The 23,312-nt window shown below is 56.1% G+C and overlaps 4 protein-coding genes across 4 annotated transcripts; 2 read left to right on the top strand and 2 right to left on the bottom strand.

Moving 5' to 3' along the window:
* Positions 1–3,596: 3,596 nt before the first annotated feature.
* On the top strand, positions 3,597–4,923 carry C8A04DRAFT_13550 (1, 4-beta cellobiohydrolase; the record flags this gene model as incomplete). Its single annotated transcript, XM_062777759.1, has 3 exons — positions 3,597–4,038; positions 4,117–4,441; positions 4,503–4,923. The coding sequence occupies 3 exons, from the start codon at positions 3,597–3,599 to the stop codon at positions 4,921–4,923; spliced, it is 1,188 nt and encodes a 395-aa protein (XP_062635474.1).
* Positions 4,924–5,999: 1,076 nt separating this feature from the next.
* Positions 6,000–6,408, bottom strand: C8A04DRAFT_30361 (uncharacterized protein; the record flags this gene model as incomplete). Its single annotated transcript, XM_062781351.1, has 2 exons — positions 6,000–6,181; positions 6,300–6,408. 2 exons carry the CDS (start codon positions 6,406–6,408, stop codon positions 6,000–6,002), a joined length of 291 nt encoding a protein of 96 aa, XP_062635473.1.
* A 348-nt stretch (positions 6,409–6,756) lies between these two features.
* Positions 6,757–8,574, top strand: C8A04DRAFT_13518 (Adaptor complexes medium subunit family-domain-containing protein; the record flags this gene model as incomplete). Its single annotated transcript, XM_062777749.1, has 3 exons — positions 6,757–6,800; positions 6,855–7,274; positions 7,353–8,574. 3 exons carry the CDS (start codon positions 6,757–6,759, stop codon positions 8,572–8,574), a joined length of 1,686 nt encoding a protein of 561 aa, XP_062635472.1.
* A 4,847-nt stretch (positions 8,575–13,421) lies between these two features.
* Positions 13,422–15,888, bottom strand: C8A04DRAFT_30359 (uncharacterized protein; the record flags this gene model as incomplete). The annotated part of the gene is made up of 3 exons (XM_062781350.1): positions 13,422–13,493; positions 13,562–14,835; positions 15,027–15,888. The coding sequence occupies 3 exons, from the start codon at positions 15,886–15,888 to the stop codon at positions 13,422–13,424; spliced, it is 2,208 nt and encodes a 735-aa protein (XP_062635471.1).
* Positions 15,889–23,312: the final 7,424 nt, after the last annotated feature.

Genomic DNA, 23,312 nt, shown 5'->3' with positions numbered 1-23,312 from the left:
ATAAGCTATTTCAGGTTTACGTAAGCGCACGGACCCGTGCGCCTAGTGGGAGCCCTCATCAAAGCTTAAATCTTTGCCCAAGTTCTCTGTCACTCCTAAACTTCCGACGACTAACCATAAGGCGACAAACGACATGTCTATCTTTCGACGACTCCGCTAAGCGCGTTTATGGAAGAGTGTTGCTCAAAGAATCGAGCAATAATTGTTCAAAACAACTCTTATGGAGTTTCAGGTGAATTATCTCAATGCTGTGACGAGAACCTCAACAGTAAATCAGGTGCGCCTCGCGAAGTGCTCAGCGACTTGGTCGACTCCTAGCATTGTGATTACCCCGCCAGCTTGAGATAGAGGCAGTGTATATGTTTATTCAGGAGATTATGGCGTAAACCTGGGGGTCCGGGACTGACGATGAAAGTCAAGGTTAGCAACAAGTGTTTCTCTAGGTGCTGGCGCTACGATGGACCCTGGCCCGGCAGCCACTCCAAAATAAGCGAGACTACTAGTGTACTGTAGGAGGGGCCGATATAAGATGCGTCGACAACCACCTCCGTCGCAGGACACAACGTCTCGGCCTCATTAAGCAGGACAACTCGTATACTTACATGACCAACGCGCCCTCCGTCGAAGTCCATGCACACCAAGCATTTGTCTCTTCAGCTGTGTAACCACACGTTGAAGCTGACGCACAATCGCACATCGAGCGCCGGGTCAGACTATCAGCCGTGGTGCGTTTGAATTGCGAGGAGATCGCTCAGTTCCTCTGTTCTTAGAAGAAGTTGCCTTCACCATACCATCTACGAGTCCTCCCGGGTCACGACTTTGTCTTTTTGCTCGGTCCTCAATTATGTCGCGTCAAGCCTCAAGTCCCGGCCCTCGACGGTAACGGTTTACGCCCGCCACTCAGGTTAGGTTCTTTTCAAGAGTTCATTCGCTACCAAGCGCAGATGAGGGAGCGAGCGAGCGTCTTGTGCACCAAGTACGATAACATTAGTTAAAGCCAGGTGAGATGGAAGTTGAGGGGCAACCGGCGAGGGAAGAGAAACGTGTCGGGCGTCGAAGTGGCGTGGAACCTTTCCAAGTCAACAACACCGTTCACGGCAACTCTTTAACCATCGGTTGGAGTTTGCGGCAGGCTCAACATGACATCAGAGTTTCATGCATAAAGCAGCCGCCAGTTGAGTGGAACGCGGCTCGCGGAAGCAGAGACTGCGCGCCGTGTTTGAATATTTTGCGCGCATAGGAGGCTCCATTGACAACAGGTCTCACGGATTCAACGTCTTTGGTTCCGGCTTCTCGAAACAAACGAAAGAAACGCAAGACGGAGGGATAATCATGCAACTCCGGCATCAGCGACCGAACTTTCCAGGGTTGCCAGATCATCCGGGCGGTTTCCTGACTGGGCATCAAGACAACCTTCTCGACGTCTTCCATGGCGGACGTCGTGGCATCACGCTCCTCAGGGGCACACACGCATCGAGCATTTTCTCAAAGACTTGCAGGACTGGGCGCGCAAGTTGCAGATCCCGGCGGCCGCAGAGGTATCCTCGCTTTCGTCCCTTTTCGTATCGTTCGGTCGATGCTCCGTGCCGAGCAAGCGTCTGGTGTGGGTGGTTTAGCCGGGGCTGTGAGAGACCGTCGAATTGGGCGGCACACAGCAGTGCAAGCGGGCCGTGGAGTATCATGATCGGCATCGACAACAACCCCCTACGTCCCTGCCAAGCCTGCGTCATGCAACCCCAGTGGCACTGGGGCTGGGGAGAACCTGGGGTACGGGCTGGGATTGCCGGCTAAAAAACCACGGGTCAATTGGTGCACTCTATTGGAGGTCGCGGACAATAAAAAAGCTCGGTTTCAGGCCACGGCAAAGTTTAGCCACCAACTGCCGCCTAGCGCCGGGAATGAGATTCTGGGCTAGCGTATGTAACCGTCAGATGTCATCTTGCTCACGTCGGATTGGGACGACAGAACAAGAAAACCAGACTGAGGAGGCATTCTCGAAGTCGAGCTCAACACGACGAAGCCAAGGAGCAATAGCCAAGACTCACCAGATTCGAGGAACAGGAGAAGACCGTCACAACTTGGAGTCTCTGCCCGACCTGCATGCGGAGTCCCCCGCATTTTCCTTTTTTGGTGCTCTTGGGCTCGATCGTTGATGCGCAGAAGATCGCGGGTCTGCAGGCAACCGGCCGATGCCCTTTGCAGTTCGAGATGGCGACTAAATGAATTCGGGTTGTATCTACGAATAGCGAGTCGCCTTGTAAAAAGGAAAAACAGAGAGCCCTCTAGACCCTCGACTTCCTTGAGCCGCGCAATTTGCTCAATGGACTCAGTTACTTGGTGCCACGACTTTCCTCGATGAATCAAGCCATACATACTCCCTGCTTGGATAAACGAGCGTCACAGAGAACCAAACACAACAAGTCACGACAACGTAGAACAACACCAGGTTCTCCGCCGAGTGCGGCCGATTCGCCACAGAGATCGGGGAGGCTTCTGCTCCGTTTCCATAAAGTTCTCCTCTCACGATTCTTCCCCATGTGGCGGACCGTTACCCGTTGATCGGCATATCGAACAGTTCCCCACAACCCCAAACAAGCCCGCAGCCATGATCGCAAACGGCAAGGCGCTCCGTTGTCGTTGTTGTTGCCCCCGGCTTCCCCGGTTCACCCCCAGAGCCCCCCGGACGCCCAGCTTTCTCTATCCAGTGGCAGCGGCCCAGGCTGGAAACATCAAGGAATGTGCATGAAGAGGGGGAAAGTACCCCAGATTGTCAGGAACCGGCGTCCGTGGTGCAAATCCCCCAAATTCCCCCACTATTTTACTTTTTCCATGAGCCTTCTGTGCTTCTCCCGCATCACGACAGCATCCGCGGGCAAGCGTCGGCCAATCCGCTACCAGAAGATGGACAGGAAGGCAGGTTCGCGGAGAGGAGAGACCCGCCAGCGACGCATCGTAGCATGGTTGTAAATGAAGCTCGATATGAAGCGCGAGATGGGATCTGGCGAAGCCGTCCGCTTGCGGGGATCGGCACTCGCCTGGACGTGCTCGGCCAGTTGCTGGACGCGGGATCATGTCGTTTCCTTCGGAACATCCAGCCCGAAACGCCGTGTCCGCGCCGGCCCTGTGTTCCTTATTGCAACAAGGCGTGCTTGTGGACGGGCTTCCCAGCTCCAGGGGTGTGGGGATGATCGCCTTTGCCTCCAGAGCAACAGACTGTCCCAGCAAGCGTGCCAGCTTGGGCAAGCTACACTAGCCAACCGCCTTACCCCCCTTGCTCTCGCCCCCCACATCCGCGTTGGCCTCTCCATGGGGAAAATGGTGGGCAGGCCGGGCGCTTGATGAGATCGGGCCCAAAGACTCCGGGGATGGAAACAAGCCTAGATGCCGGAAAGGGGAACGGGGAACGGGGAAGAAGGAGAGAAGGAAAGGGAAGCAGTGCAACTCCAAGGGCCTACCCCCGTCGACCCAACCTTCTGTCCCGCTTGCGTCGGCCGGTATAAAGGTAGGACATTCCCCCCCTCGACGGCCAGACAGAAAGATCCTCACCACCAACCCATCACAGATCATCCCTTGTGTGTGTGAGTCCTTCGCCCATCATGAAGCTGTCGCAGTCTGCCTTCCTGGCGTTCGCCGCCTCTGCCCTCGCGGCCCCGTCGGCCACCACCCCCCAGAAGCCTCGCCAGGCCTCTGCTGGGTGCGAGGCTGCCGTCACCCTCGACGCCACGACCAACGTGTTCACCTCGTACACGCTGCACCCCAACAGCTTCTACCGCGCCGAGGTCGAGGCTGCCGTTGCGGCCCTGACCGACCCCAGCCTGGCTGATGCCGCCGCCAAGGTCGCCGACGTCGGTACCTTCCTGTGGCTCGACACCATCGAGAACATTGGCCGTCTCGAGCCCGCGCTCGCCGATGTTCCCTGCGAGAACATCATGGGTGTGGTCGTCTACGATCTCCCCGGCCGTGACTGCGCCGCTAAGGCCTCCAACGGTGAGCTCGCTGTTGGCGAGATCGACCGCTACAAGACGGAATACGTCGATGGTGAGTAACTTGCTCTTCCTCCCCCGAAAGTACCTATGCAGTGCGGAGAGAGCAGCTAGACTGACCAGTCTATCACAGCTGTCGCTGCGGTCCTCAAGGCCCACCCCAACACGGCTTTCGCCCTGATCATCGAGCCCGACTCGCTCCCCAACCTGGTCACCAACGCCGACCTCCAGACCTGCCAGGACTCCGCTGACGGCTACCGTGAGGGTGTCGCGTACGCGCTCGAGACCCTCAACCTGCCCAACGTCGTCATGTACCTCGATGCTGGCCACGGTGGCTGGCTCGGCTGGGACGCCAACCTCAAGCCCGGTGCCGAGGAGCTCGCTGCCGTCTACAAGGCTGCCGGCTCCCCGAGCCAGTTCCGTGGTATCTCCACCAACGTCGCCGGCTGGAACCAATGGTGAGATATTTGCTTTAATCCTCCCAAATATTCGACGCCACATTTTACTAACACATCCCAGGGACCTCACCCCCGGTGAGTTCTCGGACACCTCCGATGCCCAGTACAACTCGTGCCAGAACGAGCAGACCTTCGTCGAGACCTTCGGTGCGTCCCTCGAGGCCGCTGGCATGCCCAACCACGCCATCATCGACACCGGCCGCAACGGTGTCTCTGGCCTCCGTGAGGAGTGGGGTGACTGGTGCAACGTCGCCGGCGCCGGTTTCGGCCAGCGCCCCACCTCCGAGACTGGCTCGGACCTCGCCGATGCCTTCGTCTGGGTCAAGCCCGGCGGTGAGTCCGACGGTACCAGCGACGAGACCGCCACCCGCTACGACTCCTTCTGCGGCAAGTCCGATGCCTACAAGCCTTCCCCCGAGGCCGGTAGCTGGAACCAGGCTTACTTCGAGGACCTCCTCAAGAACGCCAACCCCGCTTTCTAAGCGAGGACAGCAACAGCGGCGAGAGCCGCAGTCGCAGCCGCGCCTCCGACAACACCCGCCGTCGCTACCAACATCGGTCTGCTTGGTTCTCTGGGCACTGATGGGAGCAGCGACGGCGGCGGGGCCGTGGGAGAAGGACAAAAAGGGTCTGGACTGGGTCAGGAAAACATGTACAAAGGGGCGCGGGGCACTCTCGTTGCCGCGCCCGAGTTCCTCCTTTACCATCATCTTCCCTTCTAGTGTAGTACATTCATAAGTCGTATATATGGGTCGGTTGAGATACTTGTTAGATTCCTGTCTTGAACTCCCCGTGAATGTGCAGTCACAAAATCCTACTATGAACCGTTTCCCCGTAATCCACTTAGCGCCTCAAAGAGAAAACAACCATGGTAAACAATGGGCGCAAAAACACGATGTCTAGTCCTCAAGACTCGCCCAAGCTCAAGCCCAACTCATCGACATTGAAACCCCTTTCCTTCTCGATCTTCTCCTAACTCCTCCACTCTAGAAAAGTGAACGGCCCCAAAGACAGGTTGGATATGGTAACCCACACACCGCAGGCCGCATCCATCATTTCCGACTAAAAGCCATAGTACACAAATATTAATACATAGATATTTACAACGGTCGACCCATCACCCAATTAATCCCTTTACCCTTTCGGATGCCTTCTCCCGCCGTTCCACTATTCCCCCTTTCGCTTTTTTGCGCAGCCTGCGACCGACAGACGAATTTTACCCGACCCGTGAGAATTTTGTCCTTGATTCGTTCCACCATCATCGTCGTTATGCCTATTCCCGTTCTCTTCCCTTTTAGTGATTGACCTCTGCCCCGGCTGATCGTCCTTTCAGTCCAGTGAGCTGTGAGCTCGTTTAACTGCCATAAATAAGCTTCTTCGGAGACACTTGGACCCCCAAAGCCCCAATTAACTGACGGCAGAGACAACGGAAGAAATGGAACGTTGCTCATCCATCTGTGAGTGAACCCAGCCCGAGAAGGACCTCAATTTCAAGTCTCCTCCTCCTTCTTCTCTTTCTTCATCATCTCCTCCTCTCACACACACACCACACCACCCCTCATTTCACCAACCTCCAAATCCCCAACCAAACCAAGCCAAGTGAAATAGTCGTAATCCCCGCGCTACGACTGCGCATCCCAAACCGTGAACCACTAGCAAGAATCTTCGCTTTTTGTTTCTCGAGCTGGGCTTGTCCAGACATGTAACTGTAGGCTGCTAGGCCTAGGAAGGCACCGCCGCCTGAGGGGGGTGTGCGAGAGATGTGAGTGAGTGGGTTTGTGAGAGTGGTGTTTGAGAATGAATTTTTGAGAGTGAGAAGTAAATTAGGTAGGTGAGTGAGGTGGTCTGTCTGGCTTACCGACGATCCTGCATGACAGGCAGTCGTCGCCGCGGTCTTCTTTGAGGAGATCCTGCAGCTTTTCGGGCTTGTCGAGGGATTGGACCGATGGGAGGCTGTCCTTGGCCATGGTGGGTTGTGGGAGCGGTGGGCGAGGCAGTCGGCTCTTCCTTTTTTTTTTTTTAGAGATTTTTATGTCCAGATATCGAACTCGTCTTCGCTGAACGGCTCGCATGAGAGATGGGATGCAAGTGAGAGGTGGTTTTACTGCCCGGATGAGGTAAGCTGGGGCAACCCTCGAAGCCGTCGAGAGGCCCCACTATTTAGACCCCTCGACGACCCTGAGCTTTGCGGCTCCAGCGCCATTGCGTCAGTGCTTCAGCGGGTCCGCGAGGCCTAACACCGTTGGACGTTGTTCGCCATGGAAGCTCCGATTTGAGCTCCATCCCATCATCAACAAAAGCCAAAAACCTCCACAATGAACGGCGTGGTCGAGGCGCTACACATCTACGACGAGCACAAGTAGGTTTTCTATCCAGGAACGGCTTCTTCATAACACTAACGTACAGTCTCCAGCGCCCCCGTCCTCTCGCACACCTACGCCTCGCGTCCCCTCTCGGCCACGCACCTGATCCCCCTTTACCTCGAGCACCCCGTCCCGCGCCCCAACCTCGTCTACCTGTCCAACACCAACCCGCCGACGCTGGTATTCAGCCTCCACCATGCGAACCTACTCTTACTGCTGACGACCTCGTCCGAGGTCGAGCCGCTGCTGATTCTCGAGTTCCTACACCGCGTGGTCGACTCGCTGGAGGAGTTTCTAGGCGCACCGCTGCTGGCACCGAAGATTGAGGCGAACTATGATGTGGTTGCGCAGTTACTGACGGAAATGTGCGATGGCGGAGCGGTGGGCACGACGGAGCCGAATGCGCTGCGGGACTTGGTTGAGGTCGAGGGGTTTATGGATAAGTTGCTGGGGAATTTGAATTTGCCGTCGTATGTTTCCTCTTTTTTTTTTCTCCCACCAGCTATGAATTCTCGAGGATAAGAAAACTAACACCCTCTCCCCTCCAGAAAACCCGCCTTCGCAAACTCCACCCCAACCCTGCACCACCCCTCCTCCCAATCCACCCCCGCGCTCCCCTGGCGCCGCGCCAACGTCCGCCACACCTCCAACGAGCTCTACGCCGACATCATCGAGACCCTCTCGGTAACCCTCGCCCCCTCCGGCCGGCCCCTCGCCGCCCTCGCCAGCGGCACCATCGCCTTCACCTCCAAAGTCTCCGGCGTGCCCGACCTCCTCCTCACCCTCGCGGGACCCTCGGGCAACAAACACAGCCTGGGACGGGTTATCGACCTGCCGGTGTTCCACCCCTGCGTGAGGCTGGCCAGGTGGAGGGAACAGCCCGGGGTGCTGAGCTTCGTGCCGCCGGATGGGCGGTTTACGTTGGCGGGGTATGAGGTGGATTTGATGCCGTTTGCGGCGATGGCGGAGGATGGAGGGTGGAATAAGTCGGCGGCGGCGATGCTGAAGTTGCCGGTTTCGTTGGAGATTAAGACGGGGCTGGGGCCGACGGGGTCGGATTTCGAGGTGCGGGTGCAGGTGAATCGGGTGTTTGGGCCGGCTGGAGGGGGTGGTGGGTCAGGGGGAACTGGTGGTGGCGGTGGTGTCGGGAGGGGCTTTGGCGTGGGCGTACCGCATGCCGGGACGCCAGGGGCACCGGCGTTACAGGACTTATCCGTGTCGGTGCCTCTACCGGCAGACGTGCGGAACCTGTCAGAAATCCGCCCTACGAGAGGCGACGCCACGTATAACCCCGGAGACCGGACGTTGGAGTGGTCCATCTCCAATAAGGAGCTGGCTCAGGGCACGTCGTCTTTCGGGCTGCGCTGCACCGTCGTTGGGCAAAACAACGGAGACGACGATGACGATGAGGCGGACTCGGACCCGACCGGTTTCGGTTTCGGCGGTGCGAGTAGCGCCTACGCTTACGACGAAACCTACCAGAGCTCGTCACCCACCAAATCATCCAAGTCAAAACCAACATCGTCATCATCATCTGATCCAGCAGCGTCCGGGGATAAAGACGACCGACGAGCGGCACAGAACAAGATCCTGATGCCCAGCTCGGCATCGGTCAGCTTCGCCGTCAAGGGCTGGCTGGCGAGTGGCATCAAGGTCGAGAGCATCACGCTCGACCCGCGCAAGAGTCGTGGGCTGGGCGAGAGTGTGAAGCCGTATAAGGGCGTCAAGTACCTGACGATCAGTAAGGGTGGGGTGGAGATTAGGTGTTGATGATGTCTGTCTGTCTATCCTGCCTGGTTGTCTCCTGCTGTTGTCTCCTACTTGCCGCCTCACGCCGTGTTTTAGGACCATGTTTGTTAGCGTGCTTGTTGTGTCACTGTCAACTTGTTCGATGTGGCTGATTACATGTTGCCTCGTATCAACCCCTCGACCCAGCACGAGGCGTTTTGGAGTTGGCGAGCTCCCCCCGCTGTTGGTACACTAGGTCACTCGTCAGTTGTCCTTCGTCGCAAAGATGATGTACCTCGACTTGATCCCAGCCCAACCGCCAAAGCCCGATTCTGCACTTCTAGAAAGGGAGGGGCCCGACACTCTGTTGGCGGGATGCAGTACCCGGCTGCACTTTATGCGTGGCCCCCAACAGCAGCAGCAGCCAGCCCGCCCATCCGCCCCCAAACATCTCCGAGATCCCCGAAACGGGCGACTTACATACAGGTCTCAGAGAGAGATCCCTTCACGCTTCTCAAATCTCAATGGTGCTTCGTTCTCCCGCCTACCTACTGACTCCGCCTTTCCATCCATCCATGTGCCCATGGGCTGGGCTGCCCCAAGACAATGCGGCTGATGCGCACCATAATCCATTAAAGAACCCAACCGCACGCACATGCGCATCCCCATACTATGTACATAATGGATGGGGGGCGCGAGGGCGCATCCCGTTGGTTCATAAACGAGAGCTGTCCCGGGATCTAGGGACTGAGTGGGAGATTTCCAGCCCGCGATTTTTATGCGGTTGCGACTTTCGTCACCCCACGGTGTCTCGCAGACACACACTCACTCACACCCGACTCACACTCACGCGCGCATGTCGGCTTTTCTTCCGGGCTGGCTGGCTGCGGCAGAGTTTGGAAACAAACCAGGGAGATGGGATATGTAGAGTAACGCCGTGGAAATAAATGGGATTTGGAAGCTCTATGAACTGTGTTGAATGCAGGGAGGATGTGTTACCTACCTTTTGCTTGTGCTCTGAATGGTGAGATCGAATCCCGATAGTGTGGGTTTGGAATCGGTGGTATATTGATGCATCGTAAATAATGTCAACACATCGCGCAAGGCGGCGGTTTGTAACACAGCAGCGCCTATGTCTGCGTTGTGTTGTTTTCTAGTTAGCTATTTCGATGCTGATGTTTGTTTCAAGCCGAGGGGAAACCTGAGACTGGTACACAGCATATGTTGAGCAAGCAGGCTGGGCAAACCGTTTCTCAAGTACCTATATCAGCATGTTTGTCCATTGTGCACTTCCTCGGGAACAATACCGAGACCGACAGCCGGCAATGCCACAAAGAAGTACGGCTGATATCCAACACACAACACCGTATCAGCAGCCGTTTTCGGGGACTGAACTCTACCGATCATCGTCCCCAACGTCCCCACGAGAGGACCGGACGAGTAGCCGGAGTGAAAGCCTCAAGGAGCCGAAGACTAGTAGTATGTTCCTGTGTACGGGGATACGGGTGGATATCACAACGTCAAAAAACGGCCATAATCCGACCACCCGACCGTCCGGCCCACAACTCCATGTCAAGTCCTTTTCACTGTGTACTTGTAGAGGTACCCGAGGTACATCTACTGTGGACTCTCATCTCCGGTGACCTGAAGTCGGCCCCCCCGAGCGATGAAGATCCAACAAACAGCCGCACGCACTTTCTCAAAAGGGAAGTTCTTTTTGCCATTCCTTGATCGCCCAACACAGAACCAACGGCCTCAGCCGTCCCTGCCGATTGGAACTGGAGGGCCGCCAAAAGCTCCGTGTAAGTCGTCCACTGCAGGGATCTATCTCCCAACGCCGCAAACCCAACCACCCATCGTCATTCCGACCAGATGCGAAGAAGACAATCCAGGAAAAGGCTCGCTTTTACTTCGTACCCTGTATATTTTCGTGATTCGTATTTTTAACCTTATTCTTACCGTCATCAACCCCCCGTGCCGGAACAACCCAACCTCCCCCTCCGTAGTGTAGCGTATTCCGTTTTCCGCGCCGCACCACGCCGCAGCGACACGCGCGAACCGAGGGAAGCCAAGACGGGACGATCTCGCGTGGGGAAAATGAAGAACAGCAAAAAAAGGGTTACGCTGCGGCGGCGAAATCTATTTCGAGGCTGCCTGATGAACCAACTGACACACACACACGCACACACATTCACTCACTTGCACCACACCACACACGCGGGCGCGCGCGGGGCGCGCTCCTCCCACATCGACTTTGCTCCCATGTGCTCTCTCCCGAAAGCGTGCGGGGGTGACACAAGGTCAGGAACGGTGAGACGCAGCGGGGCGGACGGGTTGTTGGTTGGGACGGGATGAACATGGCATGGCATGACTCGAGGCTAACCAAGACAAGTCACCCAACACCGGACTCAACACCACCAGTCTACTCCGTACCATGCCAGGAATAATTATCCATTGCACCGCTCACTGCGTAAGCTTGACGGAAACCAACCCGGTATTCGTAGGAAGGAAAGATTCGCACCCGAATATTATTTTTCTATTCTTTTCTTTTTTTTTTTTTTGCTTCCATTATTCTGCCCCGCATGTAATTCCATCCCAATTTCTCCCACCGCACCACAGGATGCTCCCCGCTCAGGGGTCACCTTCCTCCAGGATCCTAAACTGATGCCTTTCGGTCTCCCTCTTCAGGACCCGGTGATCATGCATTTCGCGCGCTGACATCCATCGCCGGGGAACCGCCGGGTGCTGCCCCCGGGGGCCCGTTCGGTCCCGTCCCCTAACTAATAAGCGCAAGCGCAACGGCAAAGGCGACTTTTACCGCGGGGATAAGGGGGGCACGGGGGAAGGGTTGAATACCGAGCTATTCAGCTGCCTGGTCGAAATCGGCTTGACATTACACTATCGGAAAAGGATGCTTGGGAAAGGACATCCCCCTCATTCCCTCATTCCAAATCTTCGTGTGAAAGGAGGAAACCTATCACAGCCACCAACCAACCAACACAACAGACCCAGCCAGGTCCTTGTCCATCAACCCGCGTTCTTGTTTATGTTTTTCCTTTTCCACCTTGTTTCTTCACCTATCCCGGCCCAGGCCAGCGGCCTTCGGACCGAGTCTAGCCCAATTTGTATTTACACGTCATGCCCGCATAGTGTTGTTGTTTTTGTTCTTACATACGGATACGGATAGTTATTCTCCGTTCCATCGGCCGTTTTCGCCGACCCGTGCCCGGCCAGGGCCGAGGCCGTGTGCGACCCGGGGGGCTGGGCCTGGCCGCGGGCCTATCCACAAAGTAGGCCGGGGCCAGGGCCGCTACGTCAGGTGAGGTGAGCAGTAAATGACGGTAGTTACATGGGGGTTCGGTGCGCCCCGGGACATGTGGTTGTTCACCGAAGGTCTAGAGGGGAAGTTTCTCTGCAGGATTCGATGTGGTGAGGCAAGGCAGCCTGTAATCTGTGCGGCGATATCGATGAGGCTGATTGAGGGAAGAGGTGTTGAGGGAAAAGGGGTGAAAGGGTAAAAAGTGAAGTAGAAAAACATCAAGCTGTAAATTCTAAGCATGCATCTAACCCGCCTCCAACCTTCTATCGAGAAAAGAAGGGGCTGAGTAGGTTACGGGGTTCGCGAAGAGCATCCTCACGATATTTTCTTCACAAGGCAAACAAGCAGAGAGCAAGGCATCCAAGCGAAACACAACATTTCCCCATTCGTATCACCAACGAAAACAGCCCATCTCGTTAATGCCTCAAACACGCAAAACTCCCCTTGTTCTGCAAGACGAGGCAAGGCAAGGCTCGCAAGGCGGAAGTGAAGAAGAATCCAGCCGAGCGTGCCATCAAACCAACCCAACAACCCAAACAAACAAACAAACACAGTCTCACCACTCATACACCAGCCTCTCCAAACGAAACAACACGTTCCCCGCTCTCTCCGAAACCTAGAAGCGGAAAAGAAAAACAAGAAACAAACACACGATCCGGTCGGCCCCCAAATGACCACGAACACACCCACTTCTCTTCCCTAGCGGCCGGTACACTTTAATTGCACATCAAGGCTGCAAGAGACAAACAAAACAAAACAGAAATTAAAACATGCAGGTCAGGTAGTGTGGAAGGTGTACATATAGTGCATGCATGCACCGTATCAGCTGGCCCCCAACATGTGTTGAATACATCGTATATTTCCTCAGCTCGGTTTCAGCCGCCTTTTCTCAACTGGTAGGTAGGACTGGTTATAGGGCGTGTTCATGGAAAGGACAATAGGTCCGCGAGGTAACAAGTCAAGGCGGCATAAGGACAACCAAACAAGCAACACTGTGGATGAACTTCAAGTTTGAAGAGAACGAGCATCGGATGAAATTTCACACATAAAACACAAGGCACAGAGTTAAGACTAGAATAATGATTACTTCATAAGGAACAAAAAGCGAAAACAAGAGTCATCTTCATCCCATCCATATAGGCACGCATACATACACAGAACAAAATCGTATTGCTGCGTTGGGAAAACTGGGGGTATCATAGGAGATGGTGTAAAGTGTGAGAGGAGCGGGAAATTCGAAAACAAACATCATGACATCTTGGAACAAAAACACGCCCAAATGAGAAATCCCGTCCATCCGTCCTTAGTTCGTCCGTGTGTCCGTCCGTCCGTCCGCTCGTCCGTCGTGTGTAATAAGGTATATAGGGGGGAATAACAAGACCTCAGGAGATAGAAAAGGAAAAGAAATAAAAGAAGGAATAGGCAGACAACGGCATGATAAGGGGATCAAGAGAATAAAGAGTTATCATGGATATTAAAATACTTCAACCCCCAAACAACAACAAACACAGTGGTGTCGCATCAACACCAGCTTCCCGCTTTCCATCTTATCTCAGTCTTGTCTCGTCAGTTAAGGGACAAGCGCAATGCCCCTACGGTGACCGGCCTTGTGGCCCATGTACACACTCCAGGTGGCAACATCCTAATCGCAAGCACACAAGTCAGTAACTGCAATAAACAGCGGAAAGGGCAGGAGGCTGGTAAACATACCCTCGTAACAACCGATCCCGCCCCCACGGTCGACCCCTTCCCAATCCTGACACCTGGCAAAATAACCACATTGGCCGCAATCCACACATCATCCTCGATAATGACTGGTTTTCCGTACTGTGTACCCTGGTTGCCCTTGCGATACCGCGGGTTGGTGCTGCACGTGCCGGTGTAGATGCAAACGTTCGGGCTAATGATCACGTTGTTGCCGATGCTGACCTCGCACACATCGTTGATCAGACAGTTGCGGCCGATCGATACGTGATTGCCAATGTGGATATTGTACCCGTAATCGCAGTTGAAGGGCGCCTCAACCGTGGCGTTCTCGCCCACGCGACCACGGTGGGTGACGGGTGACAACTGGGTCGGGGACAGTTGCACGCCTTCACGTGGGTGCAAGATGTCGCGAAACAGCCGGGCGCGCTCGGGCGGGGAGACGCCAAGGTTGGGGTTGGTCGAGTTGTTGAACCTCCAGCAGGCTGCGTTGCACCGCTCTCGCTCCAGCACAAGCTCTTTGTCGAAGGGATAGTAAGGTCTCCCGTTCAGCATCTCCTCCTTCTGCTGGCGTGGCCGACTGGAAGGAAATTGCGCATGGGAAAGTGCAAGCTGTGCTGTCGCTTGGGTACTACTCGAGGGCGGTTGAGGCGAGACCGCCGAGGGCGGCGCCGGCGGTGTCGAGGTCCTGCCCCCATGCAGCATGCTGCTGAACGGAGGGTGGGTTGATATCGTGCTCTGGGGTGGTGGTGGTGGCGGTGGCGGCGCGGGTGGCTGTTGCTGGTCCGGGTCGGTCCGCGTAAGGTCATGGAGTGGCGGCACCCGTTGATACTCTTTCGGGGTGCGGTCGGAGAAGGCGGAAAGGGTGGTCGAGCTGATTGGGGTGGGAAACACGTTCGCAGACGTCGACGTTGTGTACCCGGACAGAGCCGAGAGCTTGTTGTCGGGGCTTCTGATAGAGCTTGGCATGGTCGATGCGGTCAACCTGTCGTCGTCGGACTGTGAAGGGCGGCCCTGCGGCGGCGTGATCCGGAGCTGGGGCTGGCCGCGGTTATATGGCAAGGAGTCACGTTTCCCTTGCTGACCCAGCAGGGGCGGTTGTTGGCTGCTGTTGTACGGGGGTGGTTGTTGGGGCATGCCGTATGCTCCAGGGGGTACATAGTTCGGATCCTTCGACTCAATATTGACCTGCGCTGGCTTGCTCTCCGGCTTATTGGGCCAGGCCCCCCTTTGCGGGGGATACCCGGCACACACAAATCCGCCCTTGTAACAATTGTTGCCTGTGCGGATTTTGTCAGCCGCTTGAATCGGCCGAATGCGGCCACATCACGCGGCCATGCGTGTAAACAAGCGCGTATTGGGGGCGAATTTTTAGGAAACACAAGATGGGGAAAGGAGGCAAAACGGGACACGAAAAAAGAAAAAAGAAAGGAAACTAGGATGTTTTGTTGGGGTTCATTCGTTGACTTACATTCAGGCTTCTTCTCGTCACACTTCTTCTTCCGCTTCCTGCACGTGAGACACCCGGTTTTCGTGCGGTTGCTAAAATTGCGCTTCCTCTTCTTGGGGTCCGACTGGAGAATGCCGTCTCGGCGGTGCTCAGGTGTGTACTGGCCGGGATACATGGAGCGGTCGTCGCCTTCCGGGCTCTGATCGTCATCGCCATGGCTCGTCGCCCTTCGCAGCATCTCGCCCACGGGTTCCTCTGACTGCGCGGATACCGGACCTGCTGAGTAAGGAGCCTCATAACTCGAGGTGCGCTCGTCCCTCGCCCGCTCCGCGCGCCAGTGCTCCACGCTGTCCCGCCTGTCGTCTCGTTGTCGGCCCCGATAAAGGTCCCTCTGCGGCGTCGTACGGCCATCACGTGGTTCTGATGGTTGGCGCTGTGATTCGTAGTGCTCGGATCGATCCGATCGTTCTGACCTTTCCGATCTCTCCGATCGCTCCACCCGTTCTAGTTGTTCAGTGCGCTCGGCCCTTTCCGTCCTTTGAGGCGGCGATGGTAGCCGCTCTCTCCTTGGTGAGTCCGAGAGGGAGCGTTTGCGCTTATGCGATCCTTCGACTTCTGATGAAAATGTGGCCGCGTTCGGAAAGGGAGTCCTCTCATGGTTGGTGCTGCTCCGGCGTTCCAGCGCCTCGCGGTTGCCCCTTTCCCTCTGAGTTTCCCTGTCCCGCTGGCTCTCCCGTTCCCTCTGGTGGTGATGCCCTTCTGCAGGCCGCGGCTCTACACTGGCCGGTTCCCGGTTTGGTTGCTCGCCGTCCGTCGTCCCATTAGTCCCTGCACCGCCGGCGGACTTTGGTGAGCCCCCATTCAACGCTGTGAACGTCGCCATATCCTTGATCATCTACCGCCTTTCTGAAGCGGTCACCAAAAATTCGTCCGTGCCCGCAAAACGCGTAGTTTCAAGTGAGATATCGTGCAAATACGATCAGAGTTGCGGGTGAAACCCGTCAATCAGCTCCACACACAATCCTCAGCTCTGGCAACGGAATTCAGGATGGACGGGTCGTTCTCAAGATTGTTGGGAACTGCTGGTCAAAAGTCTCGTGGGTGTGGTGGGCGTCTGTTGTCGAATCGCGCAGCGACCGTAGCAGGAAGAGGGGAGCTCTGGGTGTGACAGATAAATGAGATGCCTGAAGCTGGCGGATCTAAGCGAGTTGGTGCCCGGGATCTGAGTGGGTGAGGAGGCGTTTGGAACATGCGGTGCGCAACGCAACGCGATGAGAGAAGAAAAAACTTAAAGGCTGGTGCGGGTCGCAAGGGCCCGTTCCTTGGTGAATCAACAAAAGCAGCTCCCCGTTTGCTCCGGTTTGCGCGCGGCAGAAGAATGAGTTGAGTGGGAAAAAAACGCGTGACCAGGCTGCTGCAGCAGGATGCGAACAGCAGGAAGGAGCTGGTTGAGATGCGCCAGTGGTGTTGGAAGGTGGGACCCGGTCGGTGCTCGTGCGTCCGCAACTTCCAGCCCTGGACTCGTCTCTGGTCTCGGGTGGCCGGGGTATTGGCGGTTTGGTCCCGTCGTTTTGTTTTTCGGGTGAAGATTCAACTCCGGAAAATCAACAAAGAAAACTCGGGTCAACTCCGGAAAATCAACAAAGAAAACTCGGGAGTACCTGTCGGAAAATTCAAGGCGCACTTCCTTTTGGTGGATTTCGCTCGTGATAAACGCGTGGTGAAGCGGGCGCTTGCTCGTTGCCGTGTAATAAGCAAACGACTGGTGGAGGCTGAGCCGGGCGTGCACACGGTGGGCGTTGAGGCGAGGTCCCAGAATGCGGCGATGAAGACGGCTGCAAATCGGCGGCCCGATGTCCACACGACAACCCGGGGTTGAAATGCGACCAAAAACACACGGCAGTCACCAGAGACAGCCGGTTTTCGAAAGAGGCGGAAATCAGCGAAGCGTCACGCGATGTCCCAAGTGCCACCGCGTCGCTTCTCTCTCAGGTACAAGCTGATTGCTGCTGGGTTAGACAGCCTCAGGGCTGGGTTTGTTGTCGCCGCTGTCGCTGTGGTGGAAAGGTGGGAAAACCGCTCGGTAGGTCAGTAGGTGATGCTGAGATTGGCGAACCACTTCTACTGATGCGGTGCAAGAGGAAAGTTTGAACCGAAGCGCTGTCGTTCAAGTGGAATTGCACAGCGGCGAGATTTGATCTGTGCGCGAAGTCCAAACTGACATGCGCCCGTCTCCCGTCCGTGATGCGACTCTTCCTCGGCAGCCTGCTCCCGAAGCTCGTCGACAATTGACGAACTTGACTCAAAAAAATCGAGGATGATGCGCGAGATCGGTGATCCGGGCACAAAGCAAATTTACCCAGCCAGGAAGGTCCTGTCGTCGCGGAGTCGTTGCCAAATAACTAGTCGTCCAAAGGATCCCAGCCCTTTCTTTTTCGAGTTTGCTGGGTGATGGCGCTTGGCTTTCTTTAACGCGCGATTATGCTGCGCCTGTCGGAACTAGGGCGGGCGGATTCGCGGTGCCGCAAATGCAGACAATACCTCCGTTCGCTCAAAGTGTATAAAACAAATTGAAAGATATCGCAAAGTTTCGGGCGCCGAGGATGCGGAGAAAAAGGGCCTCCCGTCTTCGATAAACTTCCCCCGTGGCCTCGATTACGGATGTGGTGGTGGTCTAAAGAGAGGGGGGGGCAGGAGAAGAAAAAGGAAGGGAGAGGTAACCAGAAAATCCGGCACTCTGTCAAGAGCTCACAGCCAAACAAGCGCCAAAAGAGAGAAAAGGGTCCCGCTCAGCCGTCGTGAGTCGCACCGCACAGACGCCGGCGGGTGTGGAAGGCTGGATGACAAGCGGCGAGATCTGGCAAGCAGGGGGGCCCTGGTCGGTCACCATGCGAGGACTGCCGTGTGCCTGAATTACCATGGGGTGTTGGGGAAAGGGGGCCGTTTCGCGGCGGACAACGCGGAAGTTGGGGCGCCCAGTGTGAGAAAAGGGAAAGTCCCTCCGATTAGAACGGGGACCTCGCGCTGACGTTTCGTTTCGTTACGACAGTTACCTGACGGGCGGACAAGGGGACACAGTACCTAGGGAGGGGGTCTCGAAGCCCAGAATGCCTGACCTAACTTTAAACATCCGCGCTTCACTTCACAGATCGATGCAAGGCGTTTGTTTCCTCCCCACCGGTGACTGTGACAGTATCCCACACATCGTTACGCAGGACAAAGCCCGAGATCAGACCAGCCAACCCCTCGTCGAGCTTGGACAAAGTACCACATCGTGGACAATGCCCAACCAAGAGGTCGGCGGCACGCCGCAGAGACGCGGGCAGAGCGGGGATGTGGGGCCACCCACGAATGTACCAGTACGCCCAAAGGTTCCCGCAGTACTTCCCCGTTTCTTTTGGCCGGGTCCATGTGGGGGGTGGCTCCCCTTCCCTCACTGAGGAAGCAAGTGCGGAAAGCGACCCGGGAGCCCACCAACTGTCGCGGCTTGTGGCGCGCGGTCACCATCCCGGTTCTCTTTGGCGAGCCCCGCCTGAGTCGCTTGCGGTCCTGCACGGGCCACTCTAGGGCCGAAAAGAGACACCCGGTCAATGGGCAGGTAAGACGAGCTCCGATGGGCATTGTTCGTCCTCAGCTTGCGGTAAAGAAGTTTGTCCACCGAATAATGAATGACGAGCTGCTGGGAGGGTTCGACTCGTCGGGGGGATCCGACTGCCGCGGTTCCCCGAGTTTACAGGATTTCAACTCCCGCCTCATGACGGCGGTCTCGGCTCTTGTCAACCCGCCGGAGTCGACACCGAGCTTGCGTGGGAAGCGCGGAGTTGGTTGCGCACGCGTGGGTTGGCTTTGGTAGGGAGGCAGGTCTCCTTCAAACTCAGCCCGAGAGGCCACGCAAACGGTATCGTGAGGGACCAAATCTGCCAACACGCCAAGCTCGCAGGTGAGATATGAAGCGACCGCAGTAGTTTCATGCAGTTTCCGGGTTCTTGTTCACCTCAACCCGAGCGTTGGCATCCTGTGGCTCAATCAGCCGCCAGAAAGGTTCAAAGCTCCCTGAACCGCCCCACCAGCACTCAATCGGGCCAACCGCTCGAAAACCTTTCACGGCGTCGCCAGTCGAGCCGCGGCATTATCCCAGCAGATCTGCCTCACCTCGCACCAGGTGGGAGGGGGGAATCTGCGCCCCTCGTTGACACCGTGTTGTCGGATCACGGTTTGCGTGCCCACATTTCCACACCGAGACCCAGTGCAGAATAGGTTTTCTATGCTTCTAATCTGAGTCGGCGGAGGAACTAACGTTACGGTGACGACCTGACCATCTGCACGGGTGATCAGGCTGTGGACGGCGGCCGACCATCGCGCAGTTTTCAGTACGATGGTACAACCCTCGGAACCGTTTAGTGGCACCGACGAGGATATAAGCCGAAAGACGGTGCGACTCGGCATCCCTAAATGTCAGAGATGGAGACGGGCAACGGGCCCGCTTCTTCCCATCAAACTTGACTTACCTTCCAAGTTGTAAATCGAAGCTCTAGTTACAAAGGACTTGACGGTTGATGAACCTACATACACAGTATACCGGAATTGGGCTAGCCCGCTGGATTAATCAATCCTACAATGATGCACTCTCGAACGAGAACGAATAAAACCATGCATGCCGAGTCGAACATGCTTCGAACGAGCAAACACGCGCATTGAAGCGAGCCCTTGGGGCTGCTTTGGACGCTGAGTGGCCCAGGATCCCGCATTCGCAGCCATGATTCGCTGTTGCTAACGCAGCCCCTCCCAGCCGGTTCTTGAGTTCACTCGAAGGTGTCGCAACAGCGGCCAGCCGCTTGCTGAGCTTCTTCCTTCGTTCAATCGTTCGGCTTGTTGTGGGCTGCCTTATCCAGATCTGGCCAAGTGCTCGTGGTGTTCTCGTGGTCAAGGACGGAGGTGATGTCCCTCGCACTTTTTCGTCACATTCGATGGCAGCATTGGCGTCGTCTTCCTCCCGGTGACGGTTAGCGCATCACGAAGGCGTTTCTCTGCGCCTCGCGCGTGCTCTAGGCGCTGGGTGTCATCGGTCCCCACACTCGGGCGAGCGACGGGCCAAAGGTCTTGTTCGAGGGAATGGAACGCAATCAGTAATCTTCCGACGCAACATCTGAATCATGCCGCGCGGGGGGTTAATTATAGCACGGATTGTGTGAATAACTTCCTGGCGGTCCTTCTTGTAGGACTGTTCACTTGTTGGGCGTGTTGGGCCTCCCACATTGTGGGATAGTTTTCCAGAAGGGTCAGTCCGGTAAGAAAGCATAGCGCGCAATGTTTCAGCCGACACCCCATGCACTGTGCAGAGGCGCACCCCAGACCCCAGCCGGACTTTCCATCTTGAGATAGCCGCGTCTAATTGGGCGACTGATTGATGCAGGTGTTGTAGCCGTGATTCGTCAGTTTTCAAAGCGCTGCAGCCAATGAAAAAAACAAGAAGAAAGGGGCGGCGTTCCCCGAGCAAGCGAGGGAAATTCAAGGCTTCAAGGAGATCGCGACAGGCATGGACCGAGAAGCAATCATGCGTGGACCAGGGAGTGTTTGTTTTATTCTTAGAAACACTTTTGGAACTCAGAAATATCCGTACACGACTGGAAACCGCATCTGCGCAACATTGATGCGACAGAAGAGGCGGCTACCGCGATTCGCACCTGCACCCGATGGCAGTCATCACAGTTTTGCCGAGCCTAGGGTTCGACGGTCGACCACGTTTGGCCAAACCGCGTGGCGTTACGTTCACCAGCAGCCTCTAGTTTCTCCACCCACCTCATCCATGTGTGCAACCATCACGCGCAGCTAACAGGACCACAGCCAGCGCCTCGCAGCCACATCTCGCATTCCTGACGGCTCATTGACGGACAAACACCTCGTTTCAACCTTCATCTCTCCAATCGCCAATCTTCCGCCGAAGCCCCGGGAACAAGCTTGTTGTGTTACTATGCAGTGTAAAGAAGCCTGCGAAGTACTATGTAGGACGTACACTCACTACCGCATGCTCACAAGCCGGGACGCCGGCTGACAGGCGGTGTGCGTTTGGCGACTGACCGGCAGCCAATGCTGGCCAAGTCTCAAGAAGCTCTTCCCAGTTCTCTGCTACACGTACCCGAACGGCGGTCGAGGGAGAGCAAACCCTGGGAAATCCGTTGCTGCCAAGTCACTTTGAACCAGCGTCCAGATTGAACCCCCGTCAACGTCGAGTCCTCTCCGTCTAGTGTATGTATGTATACTACACTACATATCCATAGTACGGTAATCGGTCAGCGATGATGCAAGAGAAAGGCAAATCCTCGGCGATCATCCCAACTCGTCGGCGGGCTACTAAATTTGTTCAATTGCTGACCGTGGGGCCGAAGAACCCTTGGAAATAAGCACTCAGAGCGGGCGTGAAGTCAGCCAGCGGGGTGTCTCTCAGCCGAATTATTTTGACCTCATGGGACGAAGTCTTGATTGCTCTTTCAACTAAGCTAAATTCAATAGACTACAATTTCTCAGTTGTATCCGCAAAAGTTCCCGGCTTCCCAACCAAGTCACCACCGAGGCTACCTTCACTTCGACCACGCGCAAAAGTAGTCCTTGCACCCTTTCACCACCCCGCAGTCCCTTTCAAACAAAATGTGGCTTTCGAAGCGCCCAAGGTGTTCTTTCAAGGCTGATCGCCCTATCAAAACACCGTGGAACCTCCTTTACATATTTTCGACAGGTCTCTTCGCTGAGGAGCACACCTGCCCACCAACAAGCCATTCAGTGGCTAGGCGAAAGCCCGAGGCTGGGATTTTGACCGTTGCCAAAGGAAAGTCGGGCGCGGCGCTACCCTCCGTCTTCCAACTACGCTTGACAGACACGACCTCGCCAATCTCACCTTGGTGGAACAACGACCGAAACGAAGCCCGAAACCTCATGCACACCGAGAGGCGGTCTCTACCAAACATGGCCTTGCCGCCGGCTGCAGCTGCACGGTTGCAAGGCGTCGTCCAACCTTGGCGCTTAACCGCTGCAAGCTGCCTTGGCTCCGCACCGCCTTGACGCTGTAGCGGCGCTTACCACGACTAACAGCGCGTACAGAGGGCCTTACTATTGGCTGACCTCACCCCACGATCTCGATTGTCGTCGACCGTCGCCATGGTATTGGACGCCAAACAAACCACCCAGTTTCTCAATCCGGATAGAAACATGGCTTCGAAACGTCGAGGCACACGACTGGCTGCCCTACGATGATGAGGTCCCTGCATCATGACGGACGTTGACCGGCATTGGCGCCCTTGCAACCCCCCCTTCCCTCTCGGCCTCTTTCCCGGGACGTGGCTCTCTGCACGGATGTCCAAACGACTGCAACCTGGGCCCGGCGGTTGCGGCTCTTCGCCACTCGGCCGGGATGACATGCATCGACCCGGCGGTTACCGCTGCCGCGGGCGGCAACACCCCATGGTGTCCGCCCGGGGAAAACGTGACGCGGGCTGCCTGCGAGTCCTCGAAGCTCACCCGCCGCTCCCATCTCGTCGTCATGCTCCCCTCTCCCCAGACGCGGGCCGCACCACACCCCCTTCAGAGATCCAAGCACCCCCACCACCTCGTTACCGCCGGCGCGGCTACCCTAGACGCCTGCGACAAACAGCCTTATCACCGGCATGGTGAGATCTGGATCTGCAGTGGTGGGCGGCCCTGTATAACGAGCGAGGTTTCCCCCCTTACAAAGTACTGGTACATCACCTTCGATATCTGCCGGCTCCGCGTGTGGTACCTGCATGTCTGTTTATATATAGACCGGACCCACTTTCAACGACCTGGCTTCTTCTCGACGCCTGTTTCGAACACCTTCACACCCACACCCACCAACGTAGGTCACATGGGTTCCGCCCACCTCATACAACAGGAAACACGAGGTCAACTACCAGAATCATTGGTTGAGGTTGTTTGTTCCGCGATCTTTTTATACCTCCCGCTTGTTTCTCTCCGAGAAGCAGACGCCTCGCTTACCTTTGCCTTGCTTCCGACCCGCTTCTCTCTAGACTCGATACCACCCCCCCGGATAGCCAGCGTGCCAACCAAACATCGCTATTCACCTACTTTCTCATTTCCCCCTTATCCCTCCAAGCATATACCCAAAATCAATCTCCTCCCACCTACATCCAGGGGGTTTACCCACTTACCTTACTGTTACAACGGGAATAGCTAACCGCGCACACCTACCCTCCTCTGTGCTCTTCCTTCACTATGCGCTCTGCAAACTTCGAAAAGCTCATCACCATATTAACCGCCCATTCAGAACACCGTCTT

This window comes from Dichotomopilus funicola (assembly GCF_033296635.1).
Source record: "Dichotomopilus funicola strain CBS 141.50 unplaced genomic scaffold C8A04scaffold_49, whole genome shotgun sequence".
Classification (NCBI taxonomy): Eukaryota; Fungi; Ascomycota; class Sordariomycetes; order Sordariales; family Chaetomiaceae; genus Dichotomopilus; species Dichotomopilus funicola.
This window is presented reverse-complemented; position numbering and strand designations above follow the sequence as displayed.